The sequence below is a fragment of the Adiantum capillus-veneris genome, chromosome 4, assembly GCF_014529385.1.
Source record: "Adiantum capillus-veneris isolate H3 chromosome 4, ASM1452938v2, whole genome shotgun sequence".
Taxonomy (NCBI): Eukaryota; Viridiplantae; Streptophyta; class Polypodiopsida; order Polypodiales; family Pteridaceae; genus Adiantum; species Adiantum capillus-veneris.
This window is the reverse complement of record NC_140934.1, coordinates 136,703,250-136,722,667: the sequence shown is the minus strand read 5'-3', so window position 1 is coordinate 136,722,667 and position 19,418 is coordinate 136,703,250. Positions and strand designations below refer to the sequence as shown.

The window sequence follows — 19,418 nt, the reverse complement described above, 5'->3', positions numbered from 1 at the left end:
CTATAAATAGGCCCCTCTCCTTCTTGTAAATGATCCCCAATATCTTATATAGCACCCCAACACCATATGCGTGAGGAGAGACTTACACGTAGCAACCACTTTGTGAGCTTCACTTTTCATGTAAGAGAAGCTTTCAAGCTACATGTTACAAGTGAGAGAGTATGAGTTTAAAATCTCAAAACTACTATTGTATATGTTCCTCCATCATCAATAAATTGAGGTTTGGTGCATCAAAGGCGTGATTCGACGTTCAAATCTTTGTCCTTCCACTTGTGCAATACATCATCATTTGATCTTGTTTGAGAAAGTGTTTTAGTGTATTTTCATTGCCAATTTTGTGTCCATTCTAAGAGGGTATTGTGGTGAGAGGTCTCCCATGCCCTAATAAAGTGTGTGTGTGTGTGTGTGTTGGCAATGTCTAGTATTCACTAAGCATTGAGTTATCTTTGTACAAGCTCTACGAGAGCATCATAACAAACCATCTCCATTAGTAAACCACAAACAAGGTAATACACAAGTTTCATGTCTCTCTCTCTCTTCCCTTTGCTCTAGCTCTGTCTGCTCCATTTGGTGTGTGTCTTGGTGTGAGATTGCTTGTGTGTGTTTTGTGGTGCATCTTCTTAGGTGTGACAAAATTTCTCTTCTTGCATCCTAGTTCGCATACCATAACTAGGCGGTGCACCTTCACTTGTTTGGCTGTGAATTTGTTGTTGTTGTTTCTTGCTTGTGGTTGCCCTAGCCCCAATTGAGCAGCACGGGAATCTCTAGGGGTGTTTAGAGGTTGCCTCTCTTGTTTCCCCGCCCCAGACCACCTATGTACTTTTCAACAAACATTATAACCATCCAAATGCATCTTCTTGTGCATCTGGTCGATGAAGTTGTAATTACTGGGGTAGTCAATAGCAGGTGGATGTTGTTCTTGGATAAATTCATGAAAGCTTTAAAGGGGTTCATTCATCAAAGGTCTCACCCCGAGGGTAGCATGTCCAAAGCATGGCTTGCACAAGAGTCTCTTGCCCTCATCAATGAACTTTTGGGCTCAATTGATCCAGAAATGCCCCAAATATGGACATTGAGGTCAACGTCAAGGTGACAAGGGATGATTCACAGGGACAAGGCATCATTAGGAAGATGGATATCACAATGCGAGAAAAGGTTATGATATTTTGCCTTCTCAATTCAGACATCATGCAAAAGTGGCTAGAGAGGTACGAAGGGGAAAAGAAACAATGCTAGATAGATCACTTGCAATTCAATCATAGCTGTGCCACTAGAAACCTTCCTTTTCTAGATGATCTTCAAAAATTTCTTGACTTTCCAATTGGGCGGTAGTTAGATGCAACAATATCAGAGGCAAACAAAGGAGTGTTCATTACGGAAGAGGAAGAGGAGATGTCAAGGGGTTTTGATTGGCATGTACATGTTTACAACTTCCTTTTTGAGCTCCACATGATCACATTACTTTAGTAACTTTACGTTTGTTTCAATTTCGTGGCTGCAGTATCACAAATACGGAGCTTTTTGGTCGCGTGGGAGACACTTTAGATTGCAATCGATAGACGAACAAAGGGTCACCTTCGATATTGGTGCTAGGGCAAGCTTCATCCAAGAAAGTAGGAGTAGTGCCAGGGATGAGAACATAGAGACTAGATAACTTGAATACTATAGCTACATACAAGACTTCTTGAAGATTAGCTTTAGAAAGTTTGATATTTTTATCTCTGATGTCAAGTGGTTCAAAGTTATTACCAATGGACCTAATGCAGTTGTGCTCAAAGATAAGAGTGGATTGATTCAAGTGAACTCTAGGTAGATGTGGAAAGATGTACGGGATACGTTCGTACTTCCGTAGCATTGTGAACAAGTTGTGTTCACACTAGATCCACTATGGAGAGAAATTGATGAAAAAGATCTGTCTAAACCGCATTGGCTCTATGTTGTTCATATTGCTCCATGGAGCAAGCAAGTGTGTGAAGGAGTGGAAGCTGAGGTCAAAGAGATCCACGAAAAAAAGTTTAGGGCCGACGGATGATGTAAGTTTGGATTCTGAGCTGGAGGTCAGAGGTGAGCAGATGCCTGAACCTAGAAATGAGCTTTCAAATACTGAAGTTGATGCTGAAAGCGACAAAGAGGGAGAGTTTGATGATAAAGATACAGAAGTACAGATTGATATAGACATCCTTGGTGCATCAGCTCTCATACAAGATGAGAGATTGACTACTACTAATTTTGGCTAGGAACTCTTTTGTCTACATTACTAGATAGAATTATTGAGTTGTGTTGTAGCTTCAATTGTTTGTTATTTGCATTGCTTAAGCATTTATTTTATAAACTACCATATTGTATCTGTGTTATTTGTGTATTTGTAGCATGGCCAATGATGATGACACATACTATCCTAGTTTTAGTTTTCCTATCACTCCGATCGGCATGTCACCTGAGAAGATGGGCTTCTTTTGTCAAAGTTCAACAGAGGAGGATAGTTACAAACAGAACCTTTGGAAAGGATGTTCCTCTAGACGTACTGTGGCCACCCCTAAGTCTATGTCTAGTGTGCCCCCTACACGGACCGGCTCCATACCTCAGTTGAGTGTGCCCCCTACACCGAGAGGTGGTTCATCTTCGAGACAAGGTAGGCATCATTCTAGAGGTGGTGGTTTTTGTGGTAGCAGTTATATTAATGCATCCACACCATTGAGAGAGAATCCAACACTCTCTTCAGTAGATAATTCACCGATTGGCACACCATGTACACCTTCAAAATCACACGAGCATGATCCTAGCAAGGTGTACAAGAGTGGGGATGGGACTGTTGTGCATATAGGGTCAAAAAGTCCATACAATAGAGGATTTGGAATCTCTCTATAGTTCACTCCGACACACCGAGAGGAGAGGTTTGGGTACAAGCATGGACTTGTGGCCCTTTTGACCCAGCTCCAGGAGGAGGGAGAGGTCATCGACTAGGAGGCATTACCATGAGGGTGACATCCTTAATATATGTTTTTTTTTTTGTAGTTGTGGTGTTTTTTATACAATTGTACTCATTCACTATATACATGTAGAGTTTCACACTTATGTTTATGGTTTTGCATTCCGTTTATGATTATGATAGTGGTATCAAAATGAGGTTTACGGTTATGGTATGGCAGAAAGGTTATTGTTATGGTTTGCCAATCAATTTATTGTTATGGTTTTGTAATGATGGTATGGCAATCATGTTATAGTTAGGGTTTGGAAATCAAATCATGGTTATGGTTTTGCAATGATGATATGGCAATCATGTTATGGTTGTGGTTTGGCAATCAGGTTATGGTTATGGTTATGATTTTGCAATGATGCTATGGCTGTTATAGTTATGGTATGACAAGGAGGTTATGGTTATGGTATGGCAAGTGGGTTTTGTTTATGGTTTTGCAGTGTCATGAGTTTTTTGGTTTGATGTTTGCCAGCCCATGTATATATGGCGTGCTTGGTTTTCCCATTTTTGAGTGTGCTAAGGTTGCCTATACAGTGCTCGGCAATGCTAGTCTTTGATACGTGCTGGGAGATGTGCCGCCAAAAGCATCTCAAAAAGTGACCCTCTCTTGAGTGTTGTTCCGAGTTCGCATTACTAGTGATATGGTTTCTCACATGCAGAAATGGGTGAGCTGTGACGACCTAGCAAAGGAGGGTTTTTTTTAGTAATTGTAGGTGTGTGCTGCTAACTGTCGCGAGGGAGGAAACTTACAAGCCAGACGAGTAGGGGATATGCTGAGAAAATTATGTGCGCGCATGAGCAGGAGACGAGCAAGGGGGAACACTGTGCTGTGCATTCAAGCAGGTATCACCATGTTCAAAACCTACTCGCAGGCGCTGTGTGTGTGTGTAATTGCGCAACAAGAGACAGTAGTAATTTGCGGTGTGTGTGTCCTCCTCGGATAGCCAGCCAACCTGGGGAAGGTTGAGTTGTGGTGATCACTGGTGTCAGCTGGGGATCAGGTTGAGCCCTTGCCTTGGAGCTAGCACAAAGGGATATACTGTGGTGCACAATCAAAAGGGCAGGAGGTATCGCCATGCTGTAAGCCTCCTTGCAGGACCTATGTGTGTGTGTAATTGCACAGCAAGAGCTCGCAGTCAAAAGCTGTGCAGGCATTGAAAAGCTTGTAACTGGGGGTAAAGGGTTCTGATGGCAAGCGGCACATTCTTGATATACAACGAGTGCAATTACATAAAGGGCTTCCTCTGTTCCTAGGCAGTGCTGATGATATCGCAGAGCTCCTGGATAATGTACAACAGCTTGTGAATCCCGAGGCAAGGGCCAAAATTCGAAGAAGTATTTAGCTAGATATACCTACTCACTTCTTGTAGCAGATTTTCACAGGACAATTTTGTATGGTGGTATAGCCACGAACCCAAGAGTTCACCTACGACTGGTGTATGAAACAAATTTGTTGAGACTTATTGCAGAGCAAGCAAGGGGGCTTGAGGAAGGTCTAGTCAAATAATTTCGTAGAACAACCTCAGCCGACAATCACATGGGATGGGGGGGGTGTTTGTGTGTGAGTGTGTAATGCTGAGTTCCGGGACTGTTCATACTTCATCGACAAATCCCATGTTACTAGGGTTTTGGCTTGCAGTGAAGTGTTGATCATTGGCTAGAAACATGCAGACCCTCAATCCATTTAAAGTAGTAGCGGGTTTGGAGGGTGTCTTTAAAGTCGTGTGTAGGAGTTTTGAGTAGATAGGTTTGTGGTTCCGAACTGGCAGAGAGGCCAAGCTATAGAGGTGCCCCGCTCTGGCTTTCCTCTGTCATGTTTTTGGTGCCCGCCACTGAGGAGCCAATTTGAGTACCTTCAGATGGAGATTTGGGAGGTGGGTACATATTCAAAAGCGCAAAGGTTGATCAAGATTTCAAATGGATGCAAGTGAGGTCTATCATGTATATTTCTTTTGTGGAAGGAAAGGTGAAGATGTACAGTCATGGGTGGCTTTGGCTGATAATTTACTTTTGGAGCTTGGCATGTATCATAATGAGGAAAGGGCTGATTTTATGTATCAAGGCTTGTGCGAAGGTGCTTTGCAGTTTTACAAAAGTCTTCCTAGACATGTACAGTACAATTGGCAATTGATGAAGGTTGCTTTGCTAAAGCGTTATGTAGAGCTCGAGGTGCGGGCCATGCATCCTCGATACTTTTATGGTACAAATGAGGAATGCATAAAGTCTTGGATTCACAAGTGGAAGAAGAAATGACACATCTTCACATAGTAGATGATGAGGCAAGAGCAGATTTTTCTTCCCAGGGATTGTCTAGTGATTCTTTCATCTTTATCCATATGCTTCTTGATGATTGGCGCCATAATTGGTTGGCTTTGAAGTTTTCATTGCTAATGCGTTATTGGAGGCTGCCAAAGCCCAAGGATCCAATCGAGAGTTCTCTTGTCGCTACGTTTCAGTCATTGCAAAATGAGTTTTGGGAAATGTTGCAAAGTCCATTTGATGTTGATGCATATTATGATGATAATGCGTATCGTCTATCAGATTTTCATGTAGATAGAGGTTTACAAATGGTTGATGATGCTTTAGTCAAGTTGTTTGATGGTGATGATTTATGTGAGAGTGGCTATTGTAGCGATTTGGAATCTGATGATTATAGTGCAAGCTTGTTCTCTACTGCTGACAAGTCTATGGATTGTATTCCAGTTGATGGAGCATTTAGTGATGAGGGGTATTCTTGTGATGACTCTACGATATTTGAGGTTCACTGTGAACATGTTCACCTTGCATGCCCTTTTTGTATTCCAGACTTTCCAGGAATATAAACCTCTACATGTGCTAAAGCCATTTTCCCTTTTAGTTGCTACCTCACCCCAAAGAGAATAATAGACCCTAGCCACCTTACCTGAAAGCCACCTTCAATGTTTCCTCGCCCTAAGGATACCATCCCAATCATCAAACACTCCCTTCTTGCATTGAAACCATATGAAGCTATCATAGCAACGACCATGGTTCTTTAAGAAGCCATTATTTTTTTTGCTTCTAATTTTTTTCTAGTTCTTAACTCCCTTAAATTTTGCAAGGGCTTCTATCAACACCTCTACTGATGCCTCTCTACATGTTCCCTTCGGTGTGAGGTAGGCATTACCATTTATTCTCAAGCCCTCAAGACTTTCTATCTTCTGTCATATTTGTTGGTTGTTAGGTTGGATGGTCTCCCTACCTTTTAATGATTGCATAGTTTGAAAGTTCTACACATGCAATGCTCTCATTGAGACACTACCCAAGCTACTTTTCATGGAGACTCTTACACTACCTCAATTGAAGTTGGGAATATGACTCAACTTCAAGGTGAATCATGCAACATACATTTTGTTTATTTTTTTTCAGCAGTCCAACAACATACGCTGCTCATTTCTAAATGCTTTACGGTTTGATCGGCCTTTTATTTCTCACAAATGGAACTGGATCCTCATGATCTTATACCCCATACAAGCTTTGGAAGATTATAGGCTTGAAGCCCTATCTTGAGAATTTCCAAGCTTCATCCCAAGCTTGCTCATCGTACTTTGTGACAAGAATCACACGCTATTGGTCCAACACTACCTTGTATAATCACCACAAATACTAGTTGTCGCACAACCACTACCTTGTTCCAATTTAGCCTTGAAACCCACTCTTAATCTTCCAAAATTTACTGCTAAGCTACCATACCTGATTACAAATTGGAGAAGTTGTGTTAAAAAGCTAGACCCTCTTCTTCATATGATCTGGTTTTACTCTACATAAGTTATCTACCGGCATCCTCAAGGGGGTTTTTTGTTTAGCCTAATAGATGGGCCTTGCGAATGCACCAACTTCTTTTCTCCTATCATGGACTTGCAAAAGCGGTACCCTCTTCATCAAGAACCCTAAATAAAAAATGTCCCTCCAAGGTTTGGTGTACCTATCCTAGTCTGGCATGTCGCCCTTGGTATCTTTCCTATCGCATGCTATGGTAAAATATTTTTTGCCCTTACTGTTTGCTTTCTTGACCCTCAATCTAGCCCTAATTAGCCACAAACCTATTAGGCTACTTCACTTTGTAACCCTTCTCCAAATCACCTATTCCTTGGGCTTCCTCTTGAAGAACCCGTTACAGCAACAGTTACACTCATGTCCCTTTTCCTATCGCATGCTACAGGAAAATATTTTTTGCCCTTACTGTTTTCTTTCTTGGCCCTCAACCTAGCCCTCATCACCCACAAACCTATTAGGCTACTTCACTTTATAACCCTTCTCCAAATCACCTATTCCTTGGGCTTCCTCTTGAAGAACCCGTTACAACAACAATTATACTCATGTACCTTTTTCTTTTGTGGCCATAGCTCGAAGATTGAAGTTGGAGTACAAGAAACTATGAAAACACTTGAACAAACCATAAACCACACCCTCCAAAGAAGACACCCAATCAATGCTTTCTAGTGTAGCCATAAACCACACCCTCCAAAGAAGACACCCAATCAATGCTTTCTAGTGTAGCTACTTTAACTCGTCACCTCAAAAATGGTCTAATTCTCTAGCTTGCTTAATAGCCTTTACTACTTCTAATCTTCTCATTATAACACCATATTAGTAAATTTTGGAATTTCTCAATTCTCACTTTCAAAACAAGCTTAAGGTTTGACCACATGGTCAAATCTTAACCAAACTTTCGAGAGAATGGCTAGGAAGAGCCTTTTAAGTGTTGCATTGTGGAAGGCTTTGACCTTAAAAAATAGTTTGAAATTTGTCCATATGACCAAATCTTCAAGACATTAGTGATTCCCAAATTGGCTCTAAAGTCTTAAACTCTCTAATATTGTGTTTTATGATAACTCCTTGTATAGACTTGATGCCATAGCTTGTTTTGCATGGAGCCTTGCCAAAAGACCTTTATGCTTCCCCGAGACCTTACCACTATTGCTTCCCCCACCCCCCTGCTCCTCGGCGGCCGCCCCTCCTCTCTCCTTTGTCTCCCTTAATGGCCTAAGATCTTGGATAGGATGGGATGTACATCAAAACACATCATCATAAGCGTTAGTTGTGAATCTTCACACCTTTTCTTACTAATGTCTCTTTGCCTTTGTTTAATCTCCAAACCATACCTCTTGAAAATCAAGTTGTAAATACCTAAATTCCTTTGACACGCTCTTTATCCTTGCTCAAGTATTACCCAACTCTAGCTACCTTCCTTAAAGTCTTGTCTAGCCTTTCAAACTTTGACCTTAACCTTCTTATACAAACTATTGCATAAATGAACATGCTTTTTTACCCTCCATTCTTATATTTGGACTTAGTACTTGGTCCTCATTCTTTGCCCCACCTCAAAACAACCTCTCAGAGCCCTATGAAAAATAACCACCTGCAAGCTTCTTTTTCTAACCCTTTCCTCTACTTACAAAAGTTTGGAAACATGCTTAATGACCACTATAAGTGGGTAGAGGTCACATCTAGCTTCGAAGATCTCATTTTCAAACTTTGATGTTCACCATTGAATTTTGAAAGGTGATTCTAAAGTCTCTTCATCATTAACCAATGAAAGCAACACTCAGTACCTGGCCTCCTTACATAGATATTCAAAATCTACCTACCCCTTGAAAGAAACCCTCAGTACCTTTTACTCCTTACATAGATGTTTGAGCTCTACCTAACCTACTTCAATCCAAACCACCAATACATCTCTATATAAACCCAAAATGTAGATTATATTTCTTTGCTCTGATGAGACCTTGACATGGTCGAAACGCGTTGGCACTTAGCATAATACAATCTACTTTATTCCAATTTCCATATTATTTTTCCTCCACACTTACTCTTCCTTAAGTTCTTCGAAACTTTCGCACGTCTTGAGTTTATGTTTTACAAAGCGGTGTCAGGAGTTTTTTGGTTTGATGTTTGCCAGCCCATGTATATATGGCGTGGTTGGTTTTCCCATTTTTGAGTGTGATAAGGTTGCCTATACAGTGCTCGTCAATGCTAGTCTTTGATGATGGAAGATGTGCCGCCAAAAGCATCTCAAAAAGTGACCCTGTCTTGAGTGTTGTTCCGAGTTCACATTACTAGTGATATGGTTTCTCACATGCGGAAATGGGCGAGCTGTGACGACCTAGCAAAGGAGAGCTTTTTTTAGTAATTGTGGGTGTGTGCTGCCAATTGTCGCGAGGGAGGAAACTTACAAGCCAGACGAGTAGGGGGGTATGCTGAGAAAATTATGTGCGCGCGTGAGCAGAAGACGAACAAGGGAGAACACTGTGCTGTGCATTCAAGCAGGTATCACCATGCTGAAAACCTACTAGCAGGGGCTGTGTGTGTGTGTAATTGCGCAACAAGAGCCAGTAGTAATTCGCCGTGTGTGTGCCCTCCTCGGATAGCCAGCCAGGCTGCGGGAGGTTGAGTTGTGGTGATCACTGGTGTCAGCTGGGGATTAGGTTGAGCCCTTGCCTTGGAGCTAGCACAAAGGGTATTGTGGTGCGTATTCAAAAGGGCAGGAGGTATCGCCATGCTGGAAGCCTCCTTGCAGGACCTATGTGTGTGTGTAATTGCACAGCAAGAGCTCGCAATCAAAAGGTGTGCAGGCATTGAAAATCTCGTAGCTGGGGGTAAGGGGTTCTGATGGCAAGCGGCACATTCTTGATATACAACGAGTGCAATCACATAAAGTGCTTCCTCTGTTTCTGGGCAGTGATGATGATATCGCAGAGCTCCGGGATAATGCACAACAGCTTGTGAATCTCGAGGCCAGGGCCAGAATTCGAAGAAGTATTTAGCTAGATATACCTACTCACTTCTTGTAGCAGATTTTCACAGGACAATTTTGTATGGTGGTATAGCCATGAACCCAAGAGTTCACCTGCGCGACTGGTGTATGAAGCAAATTTGTTGAGCCTTATTGCAGAGCAAGCAAGGGGGCTTGAGGAAGGTCTAGTCAAATAATTTCGTAGAACAACCTCAGCCGACAATCACATGGGATGGGGGGGTGTTTGTGTGTGAGTGTGTGTAATGCTGAGTTCTGGGAGTGTTCAAACTTCATCGACAAATCCCATGTTACTGGGGTTTGGATTGCAGTAAAGTGCTGATCATTGGCTAGGAACATGCAGACCCTCAATCCATTTAAAGTAGTAGCGGGTTTGGAGGTTGTCGTTAAAGTCATGTGTAGGAGTTTTGAGTAGATAGGTTTGTGGTTCCGAACTGGCAGAGAGGCCAAGCTATAGAGGTGCCCCGCTCTAGATTTCCTTTTTCATGTTTTTGGTGCCCGCCGCTGAGGAGCCAATTTGAGTACCTTGAGATAGAGATTTGGGAGGTGGGTACATATTCAAAAGCACAAAGGTTGATCAAGATTTCAAATGGATGCAAGTGAGGTCTATCATGTATATTGCTATTGTGGAAGGAAAGGTGAAGATGTACAGTGATGGGTGGCTTTAGCTGATAATTTACTTTTGGAGCTTGGCATGTATGATGATGAGGAAAGGGTTGATTTTATGTATCAGGGCTTTTGCGAAGATGCTTTGCAGTTTTACAAAAGTCTTCCTAGACATGTGCAATACAATTGGCAATTGATGAAGGTTGCTTTGCTAAAGCGTTATGTAGAGCTCGAGGTGCCGGCCATGCATTCTCGATACTTTTATGGTACAAATGAGGAATGCATAAAGTCTTGGATTCACAAGTGGAAGAAGAAATGACACATCTTCACATAGTAGATGATGAGGCAAGAGCAGATTTTTCTTCCGACGGATTGTCTAGTGATTCTTTCATCTTTATCCATATGCTTCTTGATGATTGGCGCCATAATTGGTTGGCTTTCAAGTTTTCATTCCTAATGCGTTATTGGAGGCTGCCAAAGCCCAAGGATCCGGTTGTCCCCTCGGAACGAACGCTCGCTGCTGCTGCACGCTCCCCCCCTGCGCCATCGTTGCCCCTCACCCCCCCTCTCTCTCTCGCCCTCGCGCTGCCTCCAGCCCCCCCCACGCTGCCCCCCCTCGCCCTCGCGCTGCCTCCCCTGCCCCCCCCTCTCGCCCTCGCACTGTCTCCCTCGCCCAGCCCAGCCCGCCACCGCTACCCCCAGCTGCCCGCCGCTCTCGCCCCTAGCTGCCCTTTAATCCGCCCGCTGCCCCCCCATTCCCTGGCTGTTTTCTCCCCCTTCCCCCCCGCTCGTCACTGTATCCTTCCCTCCATCCCCTCCCCCCTTGTCCGTATTGCCCCCGAAGGTTTTCTGCACCTGGCTCTGTATCGCTTTTTCTTCGGACTAGTGTTCGGCGTACTCGGTTGCAGTTCTTCTTCACCATCCGCTTCTTCGACTCAGCAGTAGACACAGATGGAGGCTCCAGCTCCGCCACAGAGGGACTCGCCTGAAGCCTCCTCGCCCGACCCCGCTGAGTTCACCATTCGACTTGCTCTTTCGCCGACAGAGCAAGCGAGCCTTGCCGCAGAGGTAGAGCGCTTGCAGGCGACTTCTGTCATCTGCAAGGTTCTCGGCACGCGTCCTAGCAGAGGAGAGTTGCGAGACCTTCTCCAGGCCCGCCTTCTCGCAGAGGTGGGCAAGATTTTGGATGTCCAGATCCTCGGACGGGGTACTACCAGATCGAGTTCGAGACTTTCGAGATGGCCTCCAAGGTCATAGCTATGAGTCCACTGGCCATCCGAGCATCACGCGCCCACTTTCGACAGTGGCGACATGGTTTTGACCCGACTTCGGATGTGCTAGTAGAGGAGACAGACATCCCCATCTCAGTCTGCTTTTCGGGTTTACGGAGAGAGTACCTTCCACTTCTCTCCAGGATTGGCTCCGCCATCGGGACTGTCTTGGAGACACCTCGTACGGCAGCATCAGTAGCTGCCAAAGCGGCTGGCATCCCTTGAGTTCGAGTTTTGGTCAGAGATACCCACACGCTCTCGAAGGTCATCCTTTTGCCTCGAGTGAGTGGGGGTTGGTTTAGACAGAGTGTGGAGTACTCGGGTCTCCCGAACCAGTGCTTCATTTGCAGACAGATGGGCCATTTAGCGAAGGCCTGTCCACGGAGGAGGCCACGACCTGCACCTAAGCCTCAGCCCCAGCCTGCCAAGGCTGGGCCGCAGCCACAGCCAGCGGCACAGCGCACTGATTCTGAGCCACCCTCGGAGCCTGGGGCTCCAGCGGAGGAGGGATGGCAGCAGGCCCGTGGCCGTCGACGCCAGGGGCCACAACGGCAGCCTGGCACTCAGAGCAGGAGGAGCCCCCTACGCCAGCCTCCACTTCCGCTTCACCCTCGCCAGCCACCCCACCTTCAGATTTCCCCTCTTCCTCCTCATCCCCTCCCCCGCCCTCTGCTCCCGTCCACTCCCCACCTCGCCCCCCTGTCTTTGTCGCCTTACCCCGCTTCTCTTCTCCTCCGCCCCCCCCCCCCCCCAGCTCCTTCCCCCCCTCCTCCTGCTTCAGTACCACAGTCGACTCAGGAGACTGGTCCCTCACTGGTAGCTAGGAGATCTCTTGGCAGTGCCTTTGCCACGAGTCGCCTAGCGAGAGAGGGTCAGCCCTTCTTGCGGCCCCCTCTGTAGATTCAGACATCTTTCCTTGCAGCTATCTCTCGTGGTCTGACTAGCATTGACCTCCGACGCCGCTGGGATTTCTTTGATTACGGATTCACTCGCTTTCTCGGCGATTCCGTAGCAGACCACGAGGCAGCCTGCTTCAGGGTCCAGCTCTGTTCCTCGCCGCTAGGGGGACAGAGGCCTTGGACTCAGCAGTTGGTTTCTCCTTCCCCCTTTGTGGTAGGGACGAGACAGAGTGGTCCCTTAACTCAATGTTGGGATGGTTGCATACACAGGTTCTCGAGTTCTCTCATCACACGGGAGAACTTGGAGTTATAGATTTGCTGCAGACTTGTGGCCACTGGCCAAGTTTGCGGTGACACTCCCAGACTCAGTAGGATGTAGGCACATTGTGGTGTACTTTTTTCCTGATACGTAGTGTTTGGCTTGCCATGTATACATTCATGAGGACTCCTGGACAGAGGAGGTTGCTTTATGCACGGCTCGCTCTGTTTGGGCTTGGGTTAGGCACTCACGGCACAGTCTTGCGTATCTAGAGGACGCTCGGATGCGGATTACTCCCCATCCAAGCCAGCCTCGAAGATAGTCCGTCTTGCTGCTGCGGCAGCATCTGTTCTCTCTCTCTTCCCATGAGGATCGTCTCTTGAAACGTGTAGGGACTAGGTGGGCCCCAGTTTCAGCGACAGCGGGGCCGATTGCGTTAGGAGCTTCAGCGTTGCCTTGTGGGAGGAGAGATTGATCTCCTTATGCTTCAGAAGCACCATTTGTTTGAGAGCCGCATTCGGCGATGTGGTCAGATTTTGCGGGGACGTTATGATACCTTTTGGTCAGCTGCTTTTGGACCTGGAGGCATCCAGGGTGGGGTATGTATGACTATTGCGGACTCATTGCAGCAGGCCATTCTGGGCAGAGGGATTATTGTGCCAGGCAGGGCTTAGTGGATTACTTTGCAGGTTCAGGGTGGCCTTGTGGGCTTCCTGAACATCTATGCGCCCAATGTGGCGAGTGCTCGTGCAGAGTTTTGGTCATAGATTGTTAAGTCTTTGCCACAGGTTGACCATTGGTGTGTAGGAGGGGACTTCAACATGTTGGAGGACCCCTCTGACAGGATCGGAGGCAGCCATGCTACTGTACATGGAGTCGAGTTAGCAGCTTGGGAGAGGTTGTGTATGACTTTGAGGGTCTCGGATACATGGCAGCATTCTGGCTTTGTGAGGCCTCTAGAGAGTCTTGCCTTCTCTAGATCGGAGCGCAGAGTGGGAGGAGTGAATCTATCGCGGATAGATCGCTTCTTCACTAGTGACCACTTCAGTGACGTGGGGGGATCAGTGGGCATCCTGGCAGGGACATCCTTCTCGGACCATGCACCAGTGATTCTCACAGTGGCAAACAGGCAGAGGAGTGGGAGCACGATGCTTCGCATCCCAGAGCGGGTCTTGTTGGACTCAGCACTCAGAGAGAGGGTAGAGGCTCTCTGGAAAGAGGGCATGGACAGCCAGGCTCTACCTGCAGACAGAGTGGCCTTAGGCCTAGCTCAGCTTAGCCACTTTTTTCTCCAGGAGTCTTTGGCTCGACGGGCTCCAGCGAGAGAGGAGCAGCGTCTTAGACGAGGCATTGCTTCACTACAGAGGATGCAGGAGCAGCATCCAGACAGTTCATGGTTGGAGGAGCAGTTACAGCATGCTCGACAGGAGCTTGCTTGCACAGAGGAGAGGCGCCATGAGTTTGCCTTTCACCGACAGACATCTCAGTGGACTCAGGTGGGTGACAGAGTGACAGGTGCTTTTTTTGAGACAGTGGGACCTCGGCAATCGCATGCCAAGGTCAATCAGTTGAGGAGACCCGATGGGTCGGTTGTTTGTGAGCCTGAGGATATGCGTGCAGTTGCTACTGACTTTTACCGTGAGCTACTGTCGGCTGAGCCCCATTCAGAGAGACAGGATGCATGCAGGGAGCAGGTTTGGGCGCAGATGCCTTGTCTTGTGACTGAGGAGATGCGCCAGAGGCTAGAGATACGTCTTCAGCTTGAGGAGCTGCACACGGCTCTTAGGGCTCTCCCTCGTGGTAGTTGTCCAGGTGAGGATGGACTGACTCCCAGCTTCTTCTTGGAGTACTGGGACCTGCTTGGCCCAGATCTTTGTAGTGCCTTTCAGTACATTCTGCACATAGGAGTGATGCCGGATAGCATGAGTGAGGGCCTGATTTACCTCATTCCGAAGGAGGGTGGCTCCTTGGATGAGATTCGACAGTGGCGCCCCATCACCATCCTCAACTCAGCCTACAAAATTCTTGCCAAGGCTCTGAGTTTGAGGATTCAGCCACTTTTGGAGAGCCTTATACATGGGACTCAGACAGATTTTGTCAAGGAACGCAGTATCCTTGACAACATCTTCACTTTCTCGGAGGCTTCTGCCCTGGCACGTCTCCGTGGGGAGGACCTTGTGATTCTTCTTCTCGATTTTGAGAAGGCATACGACAGAGTTGACTGGGACTTTCTAGAGGGCACGCTTCGCAGGATGGGCTTCTCAGATGCTTGGATCAGAGGGGTGTCAGCTTTATACAGACAGGCTCACAGTCAGGTGCTTTTGGCAGGAGGTAGAGGTGAGCGCTTCATGCTCACACGATCGGTCAGACAGGGTTGTCCTCTTGCCCCCTTTCTCTTTCTGTTCTATGTGGAGGCGATGAGCAGATTTTTGGTGTCACAGCAGGTTGGTTTGAGGGGCTTAGCACTCCCTATACGGGGAGATGGGCTTCTGGACGCTGAGTTTGCAGACGACTCAGCCTTGTACTTAGAGGGCCAAGAGGCCAATTTACACAGATGTGGGCAGGCTTTGGAGACCTTCTGCTGTGCATCGGGCGCACTGATCAATTGGAGAGAGACAGTGGCTTTCTCGGTTGGTAGTGCTCCTGTGCCAAATTGGATGCCAGGAGAGGGTTTCAGGTGGATTCTTCCAGGGACTGCAGTTCGGTACTTGGGTTGTCAGGTTGGTTTGGACTTGTCCCCCGAGCAGCAGATTGCTCCTCTTCTCCTGTCCATCAGGAGAAAGCTGTTACATTGGAGCTCAGCATGACTTTCGCTGGCTGGTAGAGTAGTAGTTGCCAACCAGGTGTTGTTGGCGACTATGTGGTACATCACTTCTTGTTGGATCTTCTCGAGTTCTTGCATCAGCCAGGTAGAGAGGCTGATCAGGAACTTCCTTTGGTCAGGTCGCGACACTCAGATTGCCCGAGCCAAGGTGGCTTGGTCGGTCATCACACTTTCTTGTTCGCAGGGAGGGCTTGGGATCATTGATCCAGCACAGCAGAGCAGAGCCCTTCTTGGGAAGTTCGTCGTCAGAGGACTTCTTCCAAGCGAGGAGCCCTGGAAGGAGTTCTTGCTGCAGAGGCTTCGTGCCAGGGTGCCTCAATCAGGAGGCCCTTGGCAACCTTCGACCAGATGGATCTTTACAAAGTCGCGCCGAGTTGGTTTGAGCAGGAGACTGGAGGACCGATTCGTTGTGAGTTTGCTGCGTTCTTGGGAGCTATTACGGCGTGGCCTAGAGCAGAGACAGCCGACGTGCACAGAGGAGCGCCTATGGCAGCCCCTCGTCTGGAACCCCATGGTTAGCACTCAGAGAGGCCACTTGGTTGGGAGTAGGCCTCATGTTTCTTGGGGTCCCATGGCAGCAGGTCCAACGGGCTCTCTAGGTGACTGGCTAGAGTTCACAGGTTTGTCAGAGGAGGTGCAGGCTGTCCAGCTACAGGGCATGAGAGGGGTTCAGAGCATGTGTCAGGACATCTCAGAGTCAGTTCCAGCTGAGTGGCTCACGCCTCTCGAGCCAGTAGCACCCCGGTGGATGGGAGCCTTCACACGACTGGAGGTTCTCATTTCAGTCAGGGCTTGCTCAGAGACTGTCCCAGCCCTGTTCTTCGAGCTTCAGGGTGGGGGACGATTACAGCGAGTTGCAGTAGAGGCCCCGCAGGTAGCAGAGTGCTGTTTCCAGAGGATCCGAGTTGTGGGCATCTGTGGGAGGACTTGCGTCATAGACCCTGACCCAGCAGCTCTTGAGACAGGACACTGGAGGCTATGGGCTTGGGAGTGCGATCCACTGGCACGAGTACAATGGGATCCTGGTGAGTGGCTTTGGAGGGACCCCTTCTCTTCTGCAGACCGCCCAGGAGTCCCTTTCTTTCAGTACACTTTTCGGCTTGGACGTCATATACTTGCAGCACAGAGAGAGGCCCGCTCCGCTGCAGCACGTCATTGGCAGGAGGAGGGCCTCACAGTTGAGTTCTTGGCAGCTTTTTGGCAGAGGCTATGGGACTCCAGACAGCCGAGGCGCGTCACTTTGTTCCAGTGGTTGGTTGCACACAGAGCCACAGCAGTAGGGAGCTGGCTTGTGCATAGTGGTCGCTCGGGCGCATGTACAGCCTGTGACCAGTTGGTGGAGAGTTAGCGACACTGTCTTTGGGACTGCCCCTCGGCCTAGCAGGTGTGGCTACGAGTTCTTCGGCTGATGCCTGCCCTCTCCACGGCTCGACAGTACACTTGGGGGACAGCAGCTTGGTCCACCCTCACAGGCCCGGCACTTCAGTTTGAGCTATCTTCCACCAGCAGGATGATAGTGATACAGGGGGGGCGACCTACACTCCAGCCTGCTGCAGACCTTACTCCACAGGAGTGGCTGTGAGAGAGAGGAGTGTTGGGAGCTCATCAGCGGCCTAGCTCTCTAGTTCATCTGGCGGGCCCGTTGTTTCCGCATCTTTGAGGCTCGCCCTGTGCCACCAGCAGAGACTGTTCGTGACTTTTGGCTAGAGCTGATCCATACTCTCAGAGGACAGCTTGAGGGACTACAGGGCAGCTCCGACCGCATGCGGGAGCGCCGCGAGGCTTTCCTTCGACTCTGGCGCCTTGGGCCTTTCTACACCATGGTCCAGGGGGTGCTCAGATGGCACTACTGTCCACCTGTGTGGCTCTTCCCTCCTCCCATCTCTTGATTTAGCCCCATTGTATATATGCTGTTTTTTCATTGGGAGAGTCTCCCCATCATGTTTGTTGTAGCCCTCTCTTGCAGAGGTGGATGTAGCCCTATGGGCGGTTTTCATTAACTAATAGAAGGATCTTTTTTTCGGGAAAAAAAAAAAAGCCCAAGGATCCAATAGAGAGTTCTCTTGTCGCTACTTTTCAGTCATTGCAAAATGCGTTTTGGGAAATGTTGTAGAGTCCATTTGATGTTGATGCATATTGTGATGATAATGCGTATCGTCTATCAGATTTGCATGCATATGGAGGTTTACAAATGGTTGATGAGGCTTCAGTCAAGTTGTTTGATGGTGATGATTTATCTGAGAGTGGCTACTGTAGCGATTTGGAATCTGATGATTATAGTGCAAGCTTGTTCTTTGTTGCTGGCAAGTCTATGGATTGTATTCCAGTTGATGGACCATTTACTAATGAGGGGTATTCTTGTGATGACTCTACGATATTCGACCTCTCTCCATACATGAGAAGCATCAGATCAGGATGTCCAGATGAGGCTTGTAATGCTAAGGAAGGGAATCAGGCTTTGGAATCCTTTGATGTGAGGGAAGATTCATGTAGGGAAACTTATCATAAATATAATGCATGTGACCCTTCCTGGGATGCTTGTCAGCTTACAAGTTCTTTGCCTCTTGCTACTGATGCCGATGACTGTGAGCAAAGCGATGATGCTCCTGATGCATACTCTTAAGTACAATGTAGTGTTTGTAGATGGTCAACCTTTTTCTCATGACGAAGAGGCTTCTGATTGAGGTTCTAGCCAGCCTGCTTTCATGTATAGAGATGTGGATATTCATGATGTGGGTTCATCTCAAACCCCTAGTGTGGATACATTTGCTGATGATAAAGCAGATTGGGGCTTTGATTTACTTGTTGTGGAAATGGATGCAGATATGACCAGCTATGTCGAGAAGGCTTCTGAGAGATTGCTAATTTTAAGTGGAACTGATCAGACATATAATTGTGGGATGCTGAATACACTGTTTTTCCATGAAGATGAGGGTGCTGGTAGCAATAAAGGAGAGTCTAATGGTCAGCAAATTCCTGATGTATCTGGTAATGGCGTGTTCCCCAGTGAGGTGGATTCAGGTGCTGAATTTGGTCATCTATGCGCCGACATGGTGAGCTGGTCTGAGGCTGATAGCGAGAGTAAAGAAAAGGGGCAGTCAAATGGGTCTACAAGTGTGCCAGCACTTGAGGCTAAAGTCAATGCGATGTTACAAGAATTGCCAGATGTTTGTCAGCATCAATCAGCACTGGACGAAAAGTCTATCTACAAAGATTTTTGTCTTGCTTTGATTATGTGGGATTTGCCTAATTTTGTGTGGGATCCAGGTGGAAGGTGATGAGCATCTGCTGTTGTTTCTGCTGAGCAAGAATGCTCTAGCAGGCTAGGGGGGTTGGCAAACTATGTCAGGAGTTTTTTGGTTTGATGTTTGCCAGCCCGTGTATATATGGCGTGCTTGGTTTTCCCATTTTTGAGTGTGCTAAGGTTGCCTATACAGTGCTCGGCAATGCTAGTCTTTGATACGTGCTGGAAGATGTGCCGCCAAAAGCATCTCAAAAAGTAACCCTGTCTTGAGTGTTGTTCCGAGTTCGCATTACTAGTGATATGGTTTCTCATATGCGGAAATGGTCGAGCTGTGACGACCTAGGAAAGGAGAGCTTTTTTTAGTAATTGTGGGTGTGTGCTGCCAACTGTCGCGAGGGAGGAAACTTACGATCCAGACGAGTAATGGGATATGCTAAGAAAATTATGTGTGCGCGTGAGCAGGAGACGAGCAAGGGGGAACACTGTGCTGTGCATTCAAGCAGGTATCACCATGCTGAAAACCTACTCGCAGGGTGTGTGTGTGTGTGTGTGATTGTGCAACAAGA

The 19,418-nt window shown here is 47.2% G+C and overlaps 2 protein-coding genes and 2 pseudogenes across 3 annotated transcripts; all 4 read left to right on the top strand.

Annotated features, from left to right (window-relative positions):
• The first annotated feature begins 3,631 nt into the window (after nucleotides 1–3,631).
• LOC147460036 (uncharacterized) lies at nucleotides 3,632–4,321 on the top strand. The gene is made up of 3 exons (XM_086511193.1): nucleotides 3,632–3,820; nucleotides 3,922–4,057; nucleotides 4,159–4,321. The coding sequence occupies exons 1-3, from the start codon at nucleotides 3,762–3,764 to the stop codon at nucleotides 4,318–4,320; spliced, it is 357 nt and encodes a 118-aa protein (XP_086367319.1). The 5' UTR covers nucleotides 3,632–3,761; the 3' UTR covers nucleotide 4,321.
• Nucleotides 4,322–4,334: 13 nt separating this feature from the next.
• LOC147460035 (uncharacterized) lies at nucleotides 4,335–6,634 on the top strand (annotated as a pseudogene).
• A 2,452-nt stretch (nucleotides 6,635–9,086) lies between these two features.
• Nucleotides 9,087–19,128, top strand: LOC147460033 (uncharacterized). 2 transcript variants are annotated; one of them, XM_086511192.1, is made up of 2 exons: nucleotides 9,087–9,265; nucleotides 18,432–19,128. In XM_086511192.1, exons 1-2 carry the CDS (start codon nucleotides 9,193–9,195, stop codon nucleotides 18,884–18,886), a joined length of 528 nt encoding a protein of 175 aa, XP_086367318.1. In that variant the 5' UTR covers nucleotides 9,087–9,192; the 3' UTR covers nucleotides 18,887–19,128. The 2 variants fall into 2 exon arrangements, with proteins under 2 accessions (XP_086367318.1, XP_086367317.1); XM_086511191.1 differs by lacking the exon at nucleotides 18,432–19,128 and adding an exon at nucleotides 17,774–18,315.
• LOC147460034 (uncharacterized) lies at nucleotides 9,584–11,300 on the top strand (annotated as a pseudogene).
• Nucleotides 19,129–19,418: the final 290 nt, after the last annotated feature.